This window comes from Suricata suricatta, chromosome 8, assembly GCF_006229205.1.
Source record: "Suricata suricatta isolate VVHF042 chromosome 8, meerkat_22Aug2017_6uvM2_HiC, whole genome shotgun sequence".
In the NCBI taxonomy this organism is placed as follows: domain Eukaryota; kingdom Metazoa; phylum Chordata; class Mammalia; order Carnivora; family Herpestidae; genus Suricata; species Suricata suricatta.
Genome location: NC_043707.1, coordinates 141,075,242 through 141,091,922, shown reverse-complemented (window position 1 = coordinate 141,091,922; position 16,681 = coordinate 141,075,242). Strand labels below are relative to the sequence as shown.

The window sequence follows — 16,681 nt, the reverse complement described above, 5'->3', positions numbered from 1 at the left end:
AGCCTGGGGTGAGACCCGCCCCGCCCTGCTCGCTCCGCCCCGCCCCTGGGGGCACCCTATCCTCCACCCACCTGGGTCAGGGTCGATCCTAAGGGGTTCATTTGTGACCCCCCTCCCCCCTCTGCAGGCCACTGCTTCTACCGCCTCTACAGGGACCTGGGGACCCACCGGCTTCCCTGTGCCTCACGCTGCCCCAGGCCCTGCAGGTGAGTGGCAAGTGTGAAGGTTCGGGGTCAGGGGTCACTGCCATAGCACAACATAGCAGGAGTGTTATGGGGATCTGTCTCTCCTAGGGAGTCTTCGTACAAGCTCTCTGCTGGGACCTCACGGTGGCCTTCCTCCAAGTCAGCTGTGAGTCCCCTGAAGGGCTGGGGTGAGGGGCTCCCAAGCTGGCGGGCCTCACAGGTCCCAAAGAGCCCGCCCGGGACCAGCCTGCACCCCTGCAGCCCCTGCTCTTACACCTGCCCCGTGACACACTGAGGGCTGGGAGGGGCAGCAGCCACAACGCGGCTTCTGTGTGCAGGACTGGATCCTGGCTGTGCTGGGCAAGCGGGGCCAAGGGAGCTCTAGCCAGAGCCTCAGGTGGGTGCGCCCCTCCTCCTCCAGAGGTCGCGTCCTCGCCCCCCTGCCCCTGCCAACCTTGCCCTTCTGGGCCCCAAGGAGGAGCCCTGCCCCTCACACCTCTGCCTTGTCCCAGGAGCAACATGGCCAAGGTGAACATCTTCTACCAGGAGCTCAACTACCGTACAGTGGACGAGACACCCATTTACTCGGTGAGCCGGCCAGAAGCCAAGAGCTGCGGTGGGGGCGGGACCACGCTGGCCAGGCCCCCCGGGGCCGGCTGTGGCGCAGCCTGGTGCACCTGCTCACAGCCTGCTGACGCCTGCAGGTGCCGCAGCTGCTGTCCGCCATGGGCAGCCTCTGGAGCCTGTGGTTTGGCTCCTCTGTCCTCTCTGTCCTGGAGCTGCTGGAGCTGCTGCTCGACGCCGTAGCCCTCACCCTGCTGTTGGGCTGGCGCCGGCTCCGCAGGGCTCAGGGGGGCCGCTCAGGGGCAGCCCCACTGGCGTCCCATGCCAAGCCGGAGGCCCACCAGCTGCCCACTGACTGCGGGAATGACATTCATCCTCTGGGGGTCCCTGCTGGCCCCATCTCCCCCGACGCTTCCTGGAGCTCTGGCTGAAGCATTAGGCCAAGTGAGAGCCCCAGCCTCCTGACACCTGGACCAGCTAGACCTTATTCTGACCCTGAGGGATACGGCAGCAGTGGCCTCTCCTGGTGGCCCAGACCAGCCCCACAGAGCCCCCCTCCCCGACCCAGCCAGCCAAGCCAAACCCAGAGCCCAGGAAGCAGGAACATGGAGCCTGCAGGCACGTACCGGAGCGCTGGATCTGGTGGGCCTCTCATCAAGCCAGCGCCCTGCCCAGGGGTGGCCTCACTCCAGGAGGCCCAGGGCAGGGGGGAAGGGCGTGTCCCCACCACCCTGGATTCCCACGTCTGGTCGGCATACCTGTGAGTGTGTGCATGCAAGGGGGTGGGGGCAGCTCCACATTGGAATGTGTCTGTGTTTCGTGTGTCGTGTAAACAAACGTGTGTTTCTGAGTGTGCCATCATATCTGTCTACGCCCACGTGTAGGTACGTGCAGGCATCAAGCAGAACCTTCCTCAACTCAGGACTGGTAGAAGGAAGAGTAGGGCCAGGCTGAGGTAACTTTGGTGACCTTGGGCTGCTTTGTAATAAAACTTGTGATTCCACCTGGTGGCCAGAGTGTATGCACCTCCCCGGTTCCCTTCCTGAGTGAGCGGAGAGCCCTTGACTGCACCGCCACACCCTCGGGGCTGCAGACTGGCTGTGGGGGCCGGGGGGCAGGAGGGCACTGTGCCCACAGCTAGCTTGCATGCCCGGGGCTTGCCCAGGAGATAAGACCAGACCCAGATCACCCCCACCGCTTAGCACACACCCCCACTTCCTCCAGGGGCCTCAGTCCATGCCAGAGAAAGGCGGGGGGCAGAAGTCGGTTTCCCCCAGCAGGTCCCCAGCAGGCAGAGGTTGGGTTCTGGCTTACTGTGTCCTTTTGGGCCACCGGTGCTACCCCAATCAGGGCCACCCCTTAGGGAAGGCAGGTAACCCAGAGACACCCCCTCCCCAGCTGAGACAGAGTGGAGTGAGGCAGGTGAGCCAATGACAGGCAGGGGTGCAAGCAGCAGTTTATTAACTGTGATCTGGAGCAGGGGCGGGTCCTGCCAGCCCAAGGCCCTGATGCAGATAGTGGGGTGGGAGGGCGGGCAGAGCTCAAGCAGGGAGAAAGGAGGGAGTTAATTCTGCTCTTTAGGGGTCACGGCCAACAGGCAAAGGAGTTGGGGGGGCTCAGTCAGCACCCACCTTGCCGCCCATGGAGCCTCCCTGGACAGCTTTTGCATAGTGACCAGCCAACTGGCCTTGGCCTGAACAAGGATGTAGGTTGGGGAGAGGCCCAGCCACCGCCCCAGGGCCCCAGGAAAGGGGAATGCAGAGTGAACACCTTGATGGGCCCTGGGGAGCGGGCTGGGGGACCCCCGGGCCCAGCCAAGGGCCCAGCAGAGGAGCCAGCAGGTGAGGGGCAGAACAGCGCTGCAGGAGCCCCACCCTCAGCAGCGGGCAGAGCCAGGCCTGTCCAGGTGGCCCTCAAGAGTCCACAGAGAAAAGACGCAAGACAAAGTGAGAAAGAGATCATTGTAGAAAATCCGCTCAGTCTGTGACAAAGAATGTCTGATGCAGGGGTGGAAAGTGCCAAAGTCCTTTATGCACCGGCTCTGGGGCAAGTGCCTCTGGAGGAGGCAGGGATGGGTCGCGGGCTGCCCAGCACTGGGGCCTGCGTGGCCAGCCACCTGGCCGCGGACGCCCGCGTCCGGCCAGAGCTGAGGCCCCAGGCCGCAGCCCACCCCCAGCACCCGAGAAGCCCAGGCTGGATGCCGGTCACTAAGTGAGGTACACGGGTTGATTCCCTGGATGGGCTGCCCCTCCTGCCCCTGAAAAGGGCTGGTGGCCAGCCACCAGCCCCAGGGCCTGGCAGAGGGGCTCTGGGGGTGTGTAGGAGGGACCCAACTAGCAGGTCAGTGTTCCACGGCAGTAAAGGTAGGGGCACGAGGTGACACGGGCCCCAGAGTGGGCGAGGGTGTCTGTGGGGCACAAGATGGCATGGAGCCTTGAGAGTGGTTTGTGACATGAGCAACCCAGGCTCTCAAGGAAGGGGTCACCTGAAGACATAGGGTCTCCCGGTGTGGTGAGGGGCACCAGACGATGCAGCACCTCCCAAGGGGAAATGTGGGGCTTCATAAGACTCAGTGCTGGGCTCCCTCTCACAGCCCCAGAACTCCAAGGAGGGCGGAGCAGGCAGCGGGGACTCCAGGGCAGGGGGGGGAGGGGGCCCAGCGCCCTAGCTCTCCTCCAGGTGGAGGCTGATGAACTCCTGGATGCACCTGCGGTACTGGAGCTCCGTGGGGCTGCTGCCCGCCAGGGCGCCGGGCTGGCCAGGGGGCGCCTCGGCCTCCCGCATCTCCTCCGCCATGCGTGCCAGACGGAGCCTGGGGGAGGCGCAGCGTGAGGCACGGCCTCCCCCCAGCGCCCCTCACCTGCGCACCCCCTCCAGGGCCCCCATCTGCACTCACAGCGTGACAATGTCTGCATTTGCCTCCTGGATCGCGATGCTGAGCGGGTCCTGCTGCTCGTGGTCCAAGGCATGCTGGTCAGCCCCCCGCTTCAAGAACAGGCAGACCTGACTGAAGGGTGGAGGGGACGATTCGAGTCGGGGCTGGCCAGGGGCAGGAGGAGGTGACCCCAGCCACCCCACACCCCGCCTCCTGGGCGGAGACTCACCCCGTGCGTCCCAGGAGTGTGGCGTGGTGCAGGGGCGCCCGGCCCCGGCTGTCTCTTTGGTTCACGTCCGCTCCGTTTTGCAGAAGGAATTCACAGACAATCAAGGAGCCCTGGGGTGCAGAGCTCAGGTTAAGCTGAGGAAATGGCCCCCTGCTGACCTCCAGGGGGCAGGGCACAGGGCCCCTCAGAGGGCTCTGAAAGCCCCGCGCCCCGCCCCGCGCCACCCCCGCGCCCGCTCACCCCCAGCACAGCCTGCACCAGCGGCGTCTTGCCCTCATCCTCCGCGTCGGCCCAGTTGACCTCAGCCCCGTGCGCCAGCGCCATGGCCAGCGCTCGGAGGTCCCGGGCACGCGCCGCCCTGTGCGCCAGGAGGCCAGGGTGCAGCTCGCGCACATCCGCCGGGCCCCAGGCCTCTGCCTCTCCGTCCGCCTCACCGCTGGACTCCTCAGACTCTGCACCCTCTATGGGGAAGGGTGCCGAAGTCAGGGGCTGCGACCAGGTCGGGGGCGGGGAAGGGCGGGGCAGGGGGGCAGGGAAGGGGGGTCAGGGGCCGGGAGGCGCGCCCACCCTCCTCAGTGACGCTGTCCACCACGGAGCTTGCACCGAAGGCCAGAATGTCAGAGCTGCCATCAGAGCTGCCGCCTAAGCCACTGTCGCTGCTCAGACCTGCGGGATCCGGGGACAGAGAGGGTCCTCAGCACTCCTGACTCCCGCCAGAGCCCTGCGGGAAGGCTGGACCCCCACCCATCCTCCAGGGACAGGATATGCCCCCACTAGGGGAGGGGAGCCCGCCTGCGATGGGGGAAAAGGGGAGAAAACCAAGGGACGGCTCAAAGGAGACAAAGGAACACATCATAGAGCACAACCCCAGCGGAAGCCCCCGCCCCGCCCCCGAGGCAGGTCAGCCCTGGCAGGATGGATGGGCAAAGCATGACCTCGCACAGTGGGCATTCGGCCCTGTCTGTGGTGAGTGCCCGCTCAGTGAAATCTCAGCAGGCTTACCCAAGGGCAGCCTCAGGCTTAGGAATGGTGGGGCAGCGCCCTCTGCTGCCTGAGGGCACCCCCTTGTCACCCCCAGCAGCCCTGTCTCTTCTTGGCCTGGGTCCATGCCTTCTGCCTACACTGCCCAGAAAGGCTCTACAAGAGACCCAGACCACCGGGTGCTGGCAAATCGTTAGCCGGAAGCCCTTGGTGGGAAACCCTGTGTGCAGCGTGTGGCCCCCAACTCCAAGACGGGCTGGGAAGGAGGCACCGTAGCCTCTCACAGGCTGGCTGTAGCACAAAGCAGTCCAGGCCCCCAACATGCGCGGCCTTCAGCACACGTGAGCACACACCACACACGCACCTATATGCCCGTGCGCACATCCAGCCACACACCCACATACACTTCAGTGTGTGCACCACACACACAATTCATACACATCACTCTTGAGGATCAGGGTCTTGGTCTCCAAGTCAGTGGCCAAGAAACCCCAGACCCTTGAGATGCTATCTCAGCCTTATCCCTTCTTGGCCCCCAAATCCTCCCCCCACCCCCCAGCCCAGTCCTTCCGGCAGGAAACACCTCCCTCCAGTCTGAGCACGTGGCCACGGCTGCCCACACTCACCCACCTCACAGGCGAGCATGCCTGTCCCTGCTCTGCGGGCCTCACTGAGCCAAGGGGGTCGGCGACAGGGCCAGGGCCCTCACAGCACTTACTCCGTGGACCGGCTGCAGCAGCCCCAGCATCGAAGTAGGAGAAGAGAGAGTCCAGCTCATCCGGGCAGAAAAGAGAGTCCCTCCGGAACTTGCGCTCCACAGCACCTGCTGCAGGGAGGTAGAGAAACTGAGGCCCAAGGTAACGTAGGGTGCCCAAGTCTTACTGGGAGTCCTGCCTCCCTCCTCCTCCCTGCGGGAGCCCGTCCCCCACCCTGCGTGGGCATGCGAGCTAAAGGAGCAGCCCGCTGGCACCTGCGGACAGAGCAGCCACAGAAGGCAGGATGGGCTCCAGCCGGACCTTGCGGCGGGCGGCAGGGACCCGGGGGGAGCTGTGGTGGCGCTGGCACTTTTGCGCCCGCCAGGGCCGGGGGGCCTCCCGGGCTGGTGCCGATGGTGGCTTCCGCAGGAACTTCTTTTCCACATACTTGTCCTTGATCCAGGCCTCCTTGTCCTGCCTGCACCAGGGATGGGCATGAGGCTGTACCTCGTGGGAGGGGGCTGCCCCTGCCCCATCTAGGCTGCGCCCCCCAACCTCACCTGGGGCTGCTGGCTGTGGGCTTCTTGCCACCTGGCCCCTCACACTGAGCCTCGTAGATCTGGTTCATGGTGCTGTTTCCAAGCTCACACATCAGCTAGTGGAGGAAAGGGTGCGCAGGTGTCAGCCGCAGCTCACGCCCCACCCCCACCCCGGCCATGCTTGCAGACCTGGCTCCCTCCGCAGCCACCACCCCCTGCCGGTGGCTGAGCCTCACACACACCTTCAGCAGCTCTGGCTCCCATGAGTCCAGAGTCAGGGACCGCACCTTGGAGCAGTGGACACCCAGACTCCTGGACGGTGAGGAGGCAGGAGTGAGGCAGAGCATGGCTCTGCGCCCCCACCTCAGCTCCAGCCCACCCGAGGACGCACCTGTGGATGCCTGAGCACTCAATGCAAAGCAGCACCCCCAGGTTGATACTGGCCCAGCGGGGGTCCGGCTGACCACAGTCACCGCACTGGCTGTTGCCAGCCACGTTCTGTACGCGCTGCAGCACACTCTCGCCCTTGACGCTGCGCTCCCGCGAGTCCGTAGCAGAGTCGATGCTGCTTGTGGATGGAGATGCCGTGCGGTCCAGCCTCTGGGGATGGTGTGAGGGGCCACTCAGCCCTCAGGAGCTCCAGCCTCGATCGCCCCAGTGGGCCCCCTCTCCCTCCCCACCCAGAGGTGCCAACACAGGCTAGGCCACCTGAAGCATAAGCCTGTGTGCCCACGTGTGCATGCATGTTCATACGCACATACACACAACGCGCACAGCGACACGTGCACCAGCTTGTGCTCACACTGCACACGCATGCTTGCGCACCGCCTGCAGGGGCCGGCTCCCTGCGCACACAGGCACATGCGCGCGCGCACACGGAAGGTCCCCAGGGGGCCACACCTCACTGTAGCAGCTGTCCGGGCTCTCCCGGTAGGCAGAGGCAATGCTGGCCTGCACGGCTTGGACCCAGGCCTGCCGGAGCTTCTCTGAGTCAGCCTGCAGCATGCAGCTCCTGGGGGTGGGGGACTGTCAGGCCAGGCGGGCAGGGAGCCCCTTCCCCCGCCCCGCCCCAGGTTGGGCCTCCTCACTTGGTGGGTGACACGACCTCAAAACAGAACCTCCGTTCGATGTCCTCACACGGCTTCACGGAGCAGAGTCGGAGGTCATCCACCACCACGGTGAGCACATCCTGCAGGCAGCAGCACGCGGCCTTGCGCTCAGCACCCAGCCCTGGCCCTGCACTGACCGCCCGTTTATTGCTACACTTTAGAGACACAGACCATCTGAGACCCACGTGGTCTCTCCCCTCTGACCATTCAGGCTCAGTGTCCTCAACCTTGTGTGACTCCCACTGCCCAGCCCGCCCCCGGGTCCAGAGTGGGGGGGCGGCTGTCACTGACCAGCCCCAGCAGCCCTGAAGCGCACCTTGAGCTTCTTCTGGTAGACCAGCTGGCTGTTCTGGATGGAGAACCAGCGCCTGGGCGGGTGGATGGGCCAGGAGGGGGTCAGGCAGGGTCAACCCCATGTCTGACCCCGCAGACCCCCGAGCAGGCCCCTCCCTCACCGGTTCCACGTCTTGAAGGCATTACTGGCCCTCTTGAAGAGGTAGCCCTCCATCACCACACCGCTGGGCGCGTCCACGTCAAACTCTACTTTGGGTTCATCGTAGGAGAAGTCCTGGGGGTGGTTGGAGCCCAGCCCCCAGTGAGTGCCCAGCTCTGGCTGTCGAGGACACTGCTGCCCTGCCGGGCTCCCCCAGGGCCAACGCTGAGGTGGGGCTTTGCTCTGACCCTAGCAGGGACCTTCACCCTGAAACCCCACTGAGGGCAGACGCACAGCTGAGGCCCCAGCCCACGCCCCCAGCCTCATGGGGCAGCAGGCTCTGGGATCAGGAAGGAAGCTGTCTGCCCCCATCCTGAGTCCCCCATTCACACTGCCAGCTGGGCTTGCTCCAGCCAGCCTGACAGAGCTCCATTCACAAGAGACTGAGGAGACACTGGGCGTTGTCCTGTGTGTCCGGCTGCAGGAGAGGAGGCCAGGCCACCTGCTCCCCTGGCTGAGTGGGGGCAGAAAGGGACAGCTGCTGCTGTTCCCGCGGGGGACGCGGTTCAGCTCAGCCCACGTCCTGCCGGTGCCAGCCAGCCGCCACCGCAGGCTCTCGCAGGAAGGTGAGGTGTCCTTGGTGCTGAAGCGCTGCAGGGCCGGGGGAGGGCAGAGGCCCGCCCAGCCTGCTCAGCTGCTCCCCCCACCTCCCCCCACCCGGCTCCCTCCCCCAGGGCATGCGCCCACTCACCTGCAGCAGCGTCTGAGGGCCCGGGGAGCAGGAGGGGGTATGAGGAGGGAGAGAGGGCGGTGAGCGGGCTCCCAGTGGTCTGGGAACAGTCTCTCCTACCTGCACCCCCTCCACCCTTGGGCTGTCCGGGCAGGAGCCAGCGCTGAGGCCTCAGAGATGGCCACTGGCCTCGAAGGAAGGAAACCCAGGGTCCCAGCTCTGGCCCCAGCCCCAGCATCTGTGACCCAAGCAGGCTGGCCTCTAAGTGACCCTTAAGTGACCGATGCCCCTCCCACTGCACCGTGTTGAGGCTCCTAAGAATGAAGACCTCTCCTTCTGAGCGCAGCATGGGCAGGCCTGGAGAGGGGATAAGGGGTCCTGGCTTCTTGGGGCCCCCCTTCCGTGCAGGGAGGCCAGGGAGTGCAGGGCCTCACCCGCTGCTGGATGGCAGCATGCTTTCGCTCCATCTCTCGCTTTTCCACTGCTGAGTCGATCACCAGCTGATCTAGCTGTGGGGGAGGGGCACCAGGGAGGGAAGTGAATACTTTTCCTGAGACCTGGGTCTTGGGCCCCAGCCCACCCCACAGGCTCACCTCGGCTGCCAGCTTCTTCATGTAGGGGTCCAGCTGGTGCAGCAGGCTGTAGCCCTGCTGGAAGAAGCTGTGCTGGGCGTGCATGAAGGACAGCATCTGCGGGGGGGCGGGAGCCAGGGGGGACACGGGTGAGACCAGGCCCCGGGGGCCCAGCAGGTGCACTCACATCCTGCGAACCTCACAGGCCAGTACTCAAGGCCAATGCTTCCCCACCCCCCACCAACCAGTCACTCACAGAATCCAAGATCTCAAACTTCTTCTTGGCCTGGAGTACGTTGATCTGCCAGGAGAGGGGCGAAGGGGGTCAGGGCTGAGGCAGCCCATGGACTGTCCCTTACCACAGAGGCCTCTCAGGCTTGCTTGTGGTTCCCTGAGACCCCTAGCCCATCCTCAGCTCCCTGCACTTGTGCAGGCTTCACGCTCCCATGGCCATGGAGTCCTTCCCCACGTCAGGACTGTGGGTTCTTCCCGTGGGCAAAGCCAGAAATTCTCAGACCTGCTCCCAGGCCCTCCAAGGCCCCCTCAGCAAGATCTTCAAGGCCTCAGCCCCACCCCTATAGCCTGAAGCCTCAGGTTTGTCCCCAGCCCACCCTTGCCTGGGCACCCTGCGACCCTGTCCCTTCCCAAGATCCGGCACCTCGGGTTTTCCGAGCACCAGATCTCTCTGCCTGTCTGTGGGCACACAGGAGCAGCTTCCCACCCCATTCCAGGCCCCAACTGCCAGGTGCCCATCAGCTGACCTGGAGCACATAGTCTAGTGCCAGGTGACGGAAGCACTTCCGGGTGAGGGTCAAGGCACCTGTGGCCTCCTCCACCTCATGGGGCCGGTGCCGTGGGGCCTGGGCATTCCTCACGAGGGAGAGCTCCATGTCCTCCCGAACTTTGTCAAACTGTTTCTTGGTCTCCTTGAATTTCCGCACATCCCTGGGGGCCAGCAGGTGTCAGGCCAGGGTCTTGGGAGAGGTACATGTAGGATCTCCCACATCCATGAAATGCCCTCCCTCTACTGTGCCCACTCTGTGCCCCTGGGCAGGGCCTCCCTTCCCCACCTGCCTATCTCCCCCCGCCCCCGCGGTGCTCCTCCTCCCCCTCTTCTTCCTTCTCCTTCTCTCCTCTTCCACTCTCCCCCTCTCCCACCAGGGCCCCACCCATGATCCAGGGCCTCCCCCTCCCTTCACCACCTCACTCCCAGGACCATTCCAGCCTAGGGAGACCCCCGCCTTACCCTGGACCCCAGACTCAGACTCAGATTCAACTCTACATTTTCACCCAGGGGTGCCACAGGCACCCCAGCTGCACATGAAGGCACAGAGCTCAGGCCTCCATGCAGCCCCCAGCCCTCCCACCACCCTAATTCCTTCTACAGCCCACCACATCCTTGCCTAAGGCCCTCCTGTCTACCCTGTGTGCTCCCTGACCTCTCACCCTGCCCTCCAGGCACTATTTCCTTGACCCCAGGCCTGTCCTACGTGGAAGCCTTTGCTCCTGCTGAGTCCCCCACCCACAGTCTTAAAGGCAAGCCCCAGGACCCCCCAGGGAGGCATAGCTGTATCTGTTCCCCGCACCATCGCAGGTGCCACCACCAGCAGAGGCCAGGCCTCCCACAGGGCTCTGGGCCCACTCACTCTTTGACAAAGTTGTGGAGTTGCTGCCGCACAGACCTCTGGGCCTGGTCAAACAGGATCTGTGGGCCAAGGTGAGGGGCAGTGGGATTAGGGCTCCAGGGGCCAAGCCCCTGTCACTGCTGACCAGAAAGCCCTGCCCAGCCCTGCTTTGGCCCCCGCCGGGTACCCCCACAGAGCCAGCCTCACAGGGTCCAGGGGACTGGGCGTGGTCCCAGACCTGGGTTGGTGGCCAGAGGCCACAGCTGGGCCCACCTGCCCATCTCCCGCCCAGGATGTCAGCCAGCCTAGAGACTAGAGCTGTCCCAGACAGCCCCCCCACCCCCCGGAACTACCCCATGCCAACACACAGGCCATGGAGCGACACCCACTGCCTACCGGCCCTAGGAGGCCATCTCAAGGATGGCGGGGCCTACGGTAGAAAGAATAGGGTCAGAGCCCAGAGCTTCCAAGGGACTTGACCTAGGAAACAGGTCAGGGGTCCCTACAGCACTGACCAGACCCAGAATCAGATCCCTCCCAATAGAGGAGGAGGGCTGGGCCCTAACCGGGAACAAACAGACAGACAGTGCAGAAAGAGCTATCCTGAGCTGGTTTATTTCTAAACTTCCCCTGTGAGGGTGGGGCTCCTTGTTTAGTCTGGGGATCTGGTTCCCAAGCCAGGGTCTGACCACCCACATGTGCCTTGGGCCCTATTCTGCGTGTCCTGTGCTGGGGGCCCTGAGGGGCTTGAGGTCACCCAGACCCAGCCTGGGTGGCAACAAGATTGGCAGTCAGCCAGGGGACGTGGGGTCAGCTGCCTGGCCAGAGACCCCCGCTCAACTGCGGGGCCCTAATCAGCCTCTAAGGTTTTCCTACCCCGAGACCCCACTGCCCTCAGACCTGGGCCGTGTTGCCACCTCCTCCCACTCCCAGGATCCAAATACCCCCCACTGCCTGGCCCCCATCAGGGACACGACAGAGCACCTCAGTGATGTCCCCCCCGCCCCCACAGACTGGAGGAATAGGAACGTGGCTTCCCAGCAGCCCGCCAGCTCAGCTCCCTCTGAGCCAGCTGAGAGCTGTTCCAGGCTGGGCGGGGCCTGTGGGGAGCCGGCGGGGGCGGGTGGGGGGGGGCACCGCCTGGGATGGGAAGCCAGAGGGATGTGCCCTTGGACAGGCCCCCACACATCACCCCACTGTGGCCAGCACTTACCATGTGGTAGTTGACCATCTCCTGCAGGCTGTCTCCGAACCTCTGCAGACATTCCTGGGGGAGGCGAGGTAGGGGGACCCCTTGCTCAGATGAGACAGCTGTGTCCCCAGGGTGGCTGGCACCTCGCCCACAGGTGTCCAAGCTGCCCGCCCCTGCAGCCCAGCACAGATGCCCACCTGCTCCCAGGGCCTGGGCACCGCCAAGGGGCTGCCTGCCTGTTCCACCCCCGTCTAGAGGTCAGAGATCGGCTGCCCCTCACCGAGATGACGGCGTCGCCCTGGCACTGCTGGGACAGGTCTCGAACACCGGTCACAAAGAGCCTGCTGGTCGTGACGTAGGCCTTGCCAGCCTCGATCATGCCGCTGCACAGCTTGACCAGCTGCGGATGACGGAAGGGGCCACATTCTCGTGGCCTGCAAGTGGCGGCCCGCACCTCCTCCAGGAGACCAGGCCACAGAGGCGGGAGCTCCCCAGGGCCCATCAGTGCCCAGGACACAACTGTCCCTGAGAAGCCAGCCCTCCCTGTGACCCACCTGGAGCCGGGAAGGCAGCGAGGTGCCAGGGGAAGGGGGTCTTGGCTCCAGAGCGGAAGGCTGGAGCAGGACAACAAAGCCCAGAGTGTGGAGCCCAGGGCCCAGGGGGGCATGTGGTCCTAGCCAAGGGCTGGCGGGAGCAGCCAGTGAGGGTGCTCAGGGGTGCTGCCCCTCCTTCCTCCCTCTTCTCCTCCCATGCCCTGCCCTTGGGTCTCCAACCCAGTCACTCGTAGCGGATCTCCACTCCCTCAGCCAAATGATGGTGGAGGGGACTCACCAACACCCAGCCCCACTGACGGGAGACACACATGTGCAGCATGTGCCCCCTGGGACAGGTTTGTAGGCAGGGTAGAGCTGGGGAGAAAGAGGGACAAACCCAGAGAGAGGTGGCAAACCCTGCTCACGCAGGCACACATTTACACACACTCATACACGAGCCTGCGTGTGAGCCAAGTCAGGGCCGGGCCTGGGGGCAGAGAGAACAGCCCAGGACCCTCCATTCACCCCCAGCCCCCACCTTCACCTTGTCTAGTTTTGCCTCGATCTCCACCACGTCCGTTTCCACCTCGTCAATAGTAGCCCTGCAACAGGAATGCAGGTGGCTGCTGACACGCAGGCCGCAGGCGGGGGGCCGCGCGGGCTCCCCTCCCCGTGCACCTCTCTCTGAGGGTCTGCAGTGCAAAGGGGCCCCTCAGCTCATGGCCACCTGTTCCCATCGGCCCACCTGCTGTCCTATGCTCCTCAGACATGCAGGAAATGGGAGCAGGGGAAGGCAGATGCCCAACCTGGGCAGAGGGTGCGGTTCTGGGACCCAGGTCCGGCTGACTCCAGAACCACCCAGCACCCACCACCGCCACCCCAGGCAGAGAGAGGCCCAGTCAGCTAATGTGGCAGCTGGCGGCTGTTGCCCCAGGGAGAGAAGGTCAGCCCAGTCCCTGAGGATAGAGGGAGGGGCTGCAACTTGCTGGCCACCCTCCTGGCACGGCCACTGCACGTCTCCAGGGCTTCACTGACCCCAGACCCTACCTAGGGTCTGTGGACCCGGGGCCAACCGTCTCAGGGCCCGTAAGCTGGGCCAGCTGCTCTCTCCGATCCTGACAGCATTATGAGACCCCAGACTAACTGCTGGATGGGCACCCCCAGACTCCTCCAAGCTCAGAGTACCAAACACCACAGTCAGCTCAGACGGAGTGGAGGGTTAGGCCTCAGAGGAGCCCACTCCCACCAGAACAGCCTGACAATGGGGCTGCCTCAGGAAGGGAAGAGTTAACGAATGACATCACCAGAGAAGCCACGACCGGAGAATCCCCGGAAGGCAAGGCAGATGGATCTGGCACGTGACCCCCTCCCCTTGTTCTGGGAACAGGAAATAGGGAAAGAGGGCCAGGATCCTGGCCCCCCCAACAGCCGACTCAGCTGATGAACTGAGCCCATCTGGCCTCCTGGGATGAAGGATGACAGGGAGGGAGGGCCGACGACAGGCCCAGAGGTGAGGGGCAGAGCTCCCGGGACAGGTCTTAGGCGGAGGTCAGCCAGAGCCCAGGCCAGCCGGGCCTAGTGGCCCCTCGCTGCCCTCATGGCCGCAGGGGGGCGCCGTGTTCCGAGTCCCTCACATGTCCACAATTTGGAGCTGTGGGGAGGGTGCCAGGCACCCCTAGCCAGACTTTGGAAGTTCCCGACCATGCTCCCTGGCAGGACACAGGCTCCCCTCGGAGCAGCCCCCATCCCTTCCAGAGGGGCTAAGGGAACTCTGAGTTCCAGAGAAAGGACAAACCGGGTGGCAGTGGATGCTGCAGAAGGAGCCCCGGCTGTCCCCACTGTCCTGAGCAGCTGCACAGAGAGCTGCTGCCCTCGGGCAAGCCAGGGGCGGGGGGAGTCCCCCCACAAGGGTGGGGCTGCACCGGATGCTGATGAATGTGCCCATGGGATCAAAGTGGGTGCTCAGCAGAGAGCAAAGAGTCAGCACCCTGTCCCGGGAGCCCCGTGCCTCCCAGCTCTCACAGCCTTGGTTCCCAAGGAACCGAGGCCTCCTTTCCTGCCTCCCTCCAGGATTTCTCCAGCAGCTTGTATGACAAGGAGGAGGGTGAGGCAGGCTCTCCCACCAAAGCCATGACTCAGCGCCTGAAGCCCCACCCAGGGGAGGGGGCACTAAGAACAAGGGGCTGCACCTCCAGGCCTGTCTGGAAGAGTCTGGACTCTCCCACGTGCATCCCAAGGCTGTAGGGCTCTCCCCAGGCCAAGAGCATGTAGGCAGGGTCCCTCTTCCCAGGTCTGAGGCCACCTGGCCTCACATCACTGTGAGCCTCCCACCCAGCCCCACTCTGGCTGTCCCAGGCCTGCCCCCAGGAAGTCCCTGAGAGGGAGGAGACAGCGGGACCCCCCAAGAGAACCTCAAACGTCTGTGAAATCACAGCCCAACTCCAAAACCAACACAGTGTAGCTCCTGTGATCCAAAGTTCAGAGGACTCTCCACAGCCCCCATCCCAGGCCCAGCTGGGCACTTTCCAGGGGCAGCCCCTCCCTGCCAGAGGAAGCATGGCAAAACCCAGGCAGCCACTGCAGCCACTGTGAGCCACAGGGGTGGCAGACCAGGCTAGTGGGAGGGAAGACCAGGAGGTGAATGGGATGCCAGTGCCCCCAATCTGACCAGGTAAGGTGGGCCTGGACCCCTCCACTCGGGGGTAGAAGGACCATGATGTCTCTGAGGAAGTGGTGAGGGTGAGGCTAAGGTGCCTCAGCCGGGACCAAGGCCCTGGCAAGTCTCCCCCGATGGCCTAGGTCCTGGAGAACAGTGCGCACCGGTGGGGGCCCACGATTGTGGGTGCCTGAGCTGCTCACAGCCCTCCCTCAACCAGTCATCAACGGAAGATGAGAGAATGCAGAGGATCACCCCCAGCCCCTCTGCCTTGGGGCCCCTTCCCGGATCAACCCCTGACCCCTCATCTGTAGCCTCCCCAAGCCTTAGCTGCTGCCGCCCTGTGTGACAGTTGTGCAAGGGACCCAGGGGGTAAGAGCACCAGTGCTGAGGCTCACCAGCGCATCCACACACAGGTCCTCCAGCAGGCACACACATGCATGACCAAGCACACATGTGCACAGAAGCGTAGTAAAAATGCTCCTTTGCAATCAAATGTGCATGCAAGCAGTGACACAGTGTACACACACACGCAAATATGTACACTCGTGAACACAAAACACACGGATGTACAAATAGACGTACCTAGTGTCGGAACACATGCGTGTTTAGTGCCGGAACTCATATGTGCATGTGCATGGTAAACACACAATACAGGTATATATCCATGCATATGTCCACACAGAAAGGTTACAAAATGACATGAGCACATGCACGCGCTCACACACACACACACACACACACACACACACACACACACATGAACCTATCCCTAGTCTACGTGCACGCCTCGAGCATACCAGCCCAGGGGTGCAGCCCACCCACACGTTCAAGTCCAGGGTCTGGCCCCTCAAGGGAGGGTCCAGAGGGGCAGAGCTCACACATATGGTCAGGAACACAAGCATATGCACCTGCCACACAGAAGGTGTTTCGTGGCGCATGTGGGTGAGCCTGCCTGCACTCCCAGGAAGGGCTAAATAGACAGGCCCAGGACTGGGCACAGGGCAGGACCCTCACCTGAAAATTCCACCCAGTCTGCTCAGCCCTGCACCCACACCTCGAGGCCCCTAAGTCACCTCTGCCAAGCAGCCAGCCCTAGGCTGAAGCGTGGCTCCAGCTGCCTGACACCCATGCACTGCTTTGGGCACATGGACCAAGACACATTTCAGGAACAGACGCTTCTGGCACCCATGCAACCCCGACCAGAGAAGGACCGCAGGGCCAGGAGGGCCTTGGCCCCGTGCAGGTGACCAGCTTGAGGGTGCAGACATAAAGCGGGGGTGGACACTCCCACAGAAGGTGGCTGTACCGGGGGCCACCCCACCCCCACGCGCACACCCTTCTCGCGAGGTGACCAGCACAAGGGGCATCTTTTGTTCAAGGCCTTTGGGCCCCGGGTTGAGGGCTTTGTCCGAGGCGGGGTCCTCCACTCCCGCCCCCTCCCAGCTCCCGCGCCCAGTACAAAGGCGGCAACGACGCCCCCTACCCCGCGCCCACCCACGGCGACCCCAGGTGCCCCGACGGGGCTGAGACCCCTGCCCACCACAAAGGGCCGCGCCGCCCCAGGGGGCGCACCTGAAGCGCGGCGAGTCCTTGATGCACTCCTCGAACTCCACCGTCATGGCTGCGGCGGTGCGCGGGGCTCACTGACACGAGGGCCGCGGCGCCCCGAGCCGCATCCCCGGCCGGCCCGCTCGCTCGTCCGTCAGCCGGCCCGCCCGCGACGCGCTCGGCGCCCGCCCGCCCCGGAATGAGGCCGCCGC

The 16,681-nt window shown here is 64.3% G+C and overlaps 2 protein-coding genes across 4 annotated transcripts in view; one reads left to right on the top strand and one right to left on the bottom strand.

Annotated features, from left to right (window-relative positions):
• Positions 1–1,748, top strand: part of SCNN1D (sodium channel epithelial 1 delta subunit) — a 5,677-nt gene extending 3,929 nt beyond the window's left edge. Inside the window, exons 8-12 of the mRNA XM_029945952.1 lie at positions 128–206; positions 294–351; positions 524–582; positions 698–773; positions 890–1,748. Coding sequence (XP_029801812.1) covers positions 128–206; positions 294–351; positions 524–582; positions 698–773; positions 890–1,180 — 563 coding nt within the window. The 3' untranslated portion in view covers positions 1,181–1,748. The remainder of the gene's footprint in view (positions 1–127; positions 207–293; positions 352–523; positions 583–697; positions 774–889) is intronic.
• A 948-nt stretch (positions 1,749–2,696) lies between these two features.
• On the bottom strand, positions 2,697–16,652 carry ACAP3 (ArfGAP with coiled-coil, ankyrin repeat and PH domains 3). 3 transcript variants are annotated; one of them, XM_029948487.1, is made up of 24 exons: positions 16,494–16,652; positions 12,807–12,864; positions 12,010–12,129; positions 11,751–11,804; positions 10,559–10,617; positions 9,674–9,857; positions 9,169–9,213; positions 8,934–9,029; positions 8,775–8,849; positions 8,362–8,373; positions 7,633–7,745; positions 7,494–7,545; positions 7,157–7,257; positions 6,969–7,080; positions 6,460–6,668; positions 6,311–6,380; positions 6,090–6,184; positions 5,805–6,007; positions 5,553–5,660; positions 4,421–4,519; positions 4,094–4,314; positions 3,854–3,963; positions 3,646–3,756; positions 2,697–3,561 (listed from the first exon to the last, which is right to left on the bottom strand). In XM_029948487.1, exons 1-24 carry the CDS (start codon positions 16,538–16,540, stop codon positions 3,414–3,416), a joined length of 2,502 nt encoding a protein of 833 aa, XP_029804347.1. In that variant the 5' UTR covers positions 16,541–16,652; the 3' UTR covers positions 2,697–3,413. The 3 variants fall into 3 exon arrangements, with proteins under 3 accessions (XP_029804347.1, XP_029804348.1, XP_029804349.1); XM_029948488.1 differs by having other exon boundaries at positions 5,553–5,657; XM_029948489.1 differs by having other exon boundaries at positions 12,561–12,864; positions 16,494–16,534.
• Positions 16,653–16,681: the final 29 nt, after the last annotated feature.

Excerpts from the sequence above, each read along its gene's own strand:
- ACAP3 (XM_029948487.1), bottom strand. The coding sequence starts at position 16,540 with ATGACGGTGGAGTTCGAGGAGTGCATCAAGGACTCGCCGCGCTTCAG. Across the intron at positions 9,214-9,673 it reads CACTAGACTATGTGCTCCAG|ATCAACGTACTCCAGGCCAA; the intron begins GTCAGCTGATGG and ends CTCTCCTGGCAG. Across the intron at positions 6,185-6,310 it reads GGGAGCCAGAGCTGCTGAAG|CTGATGTGTGAGCTTGGAAA; the intron begins GTGTGTGTGAGG and ends TTCCTCCACTAG.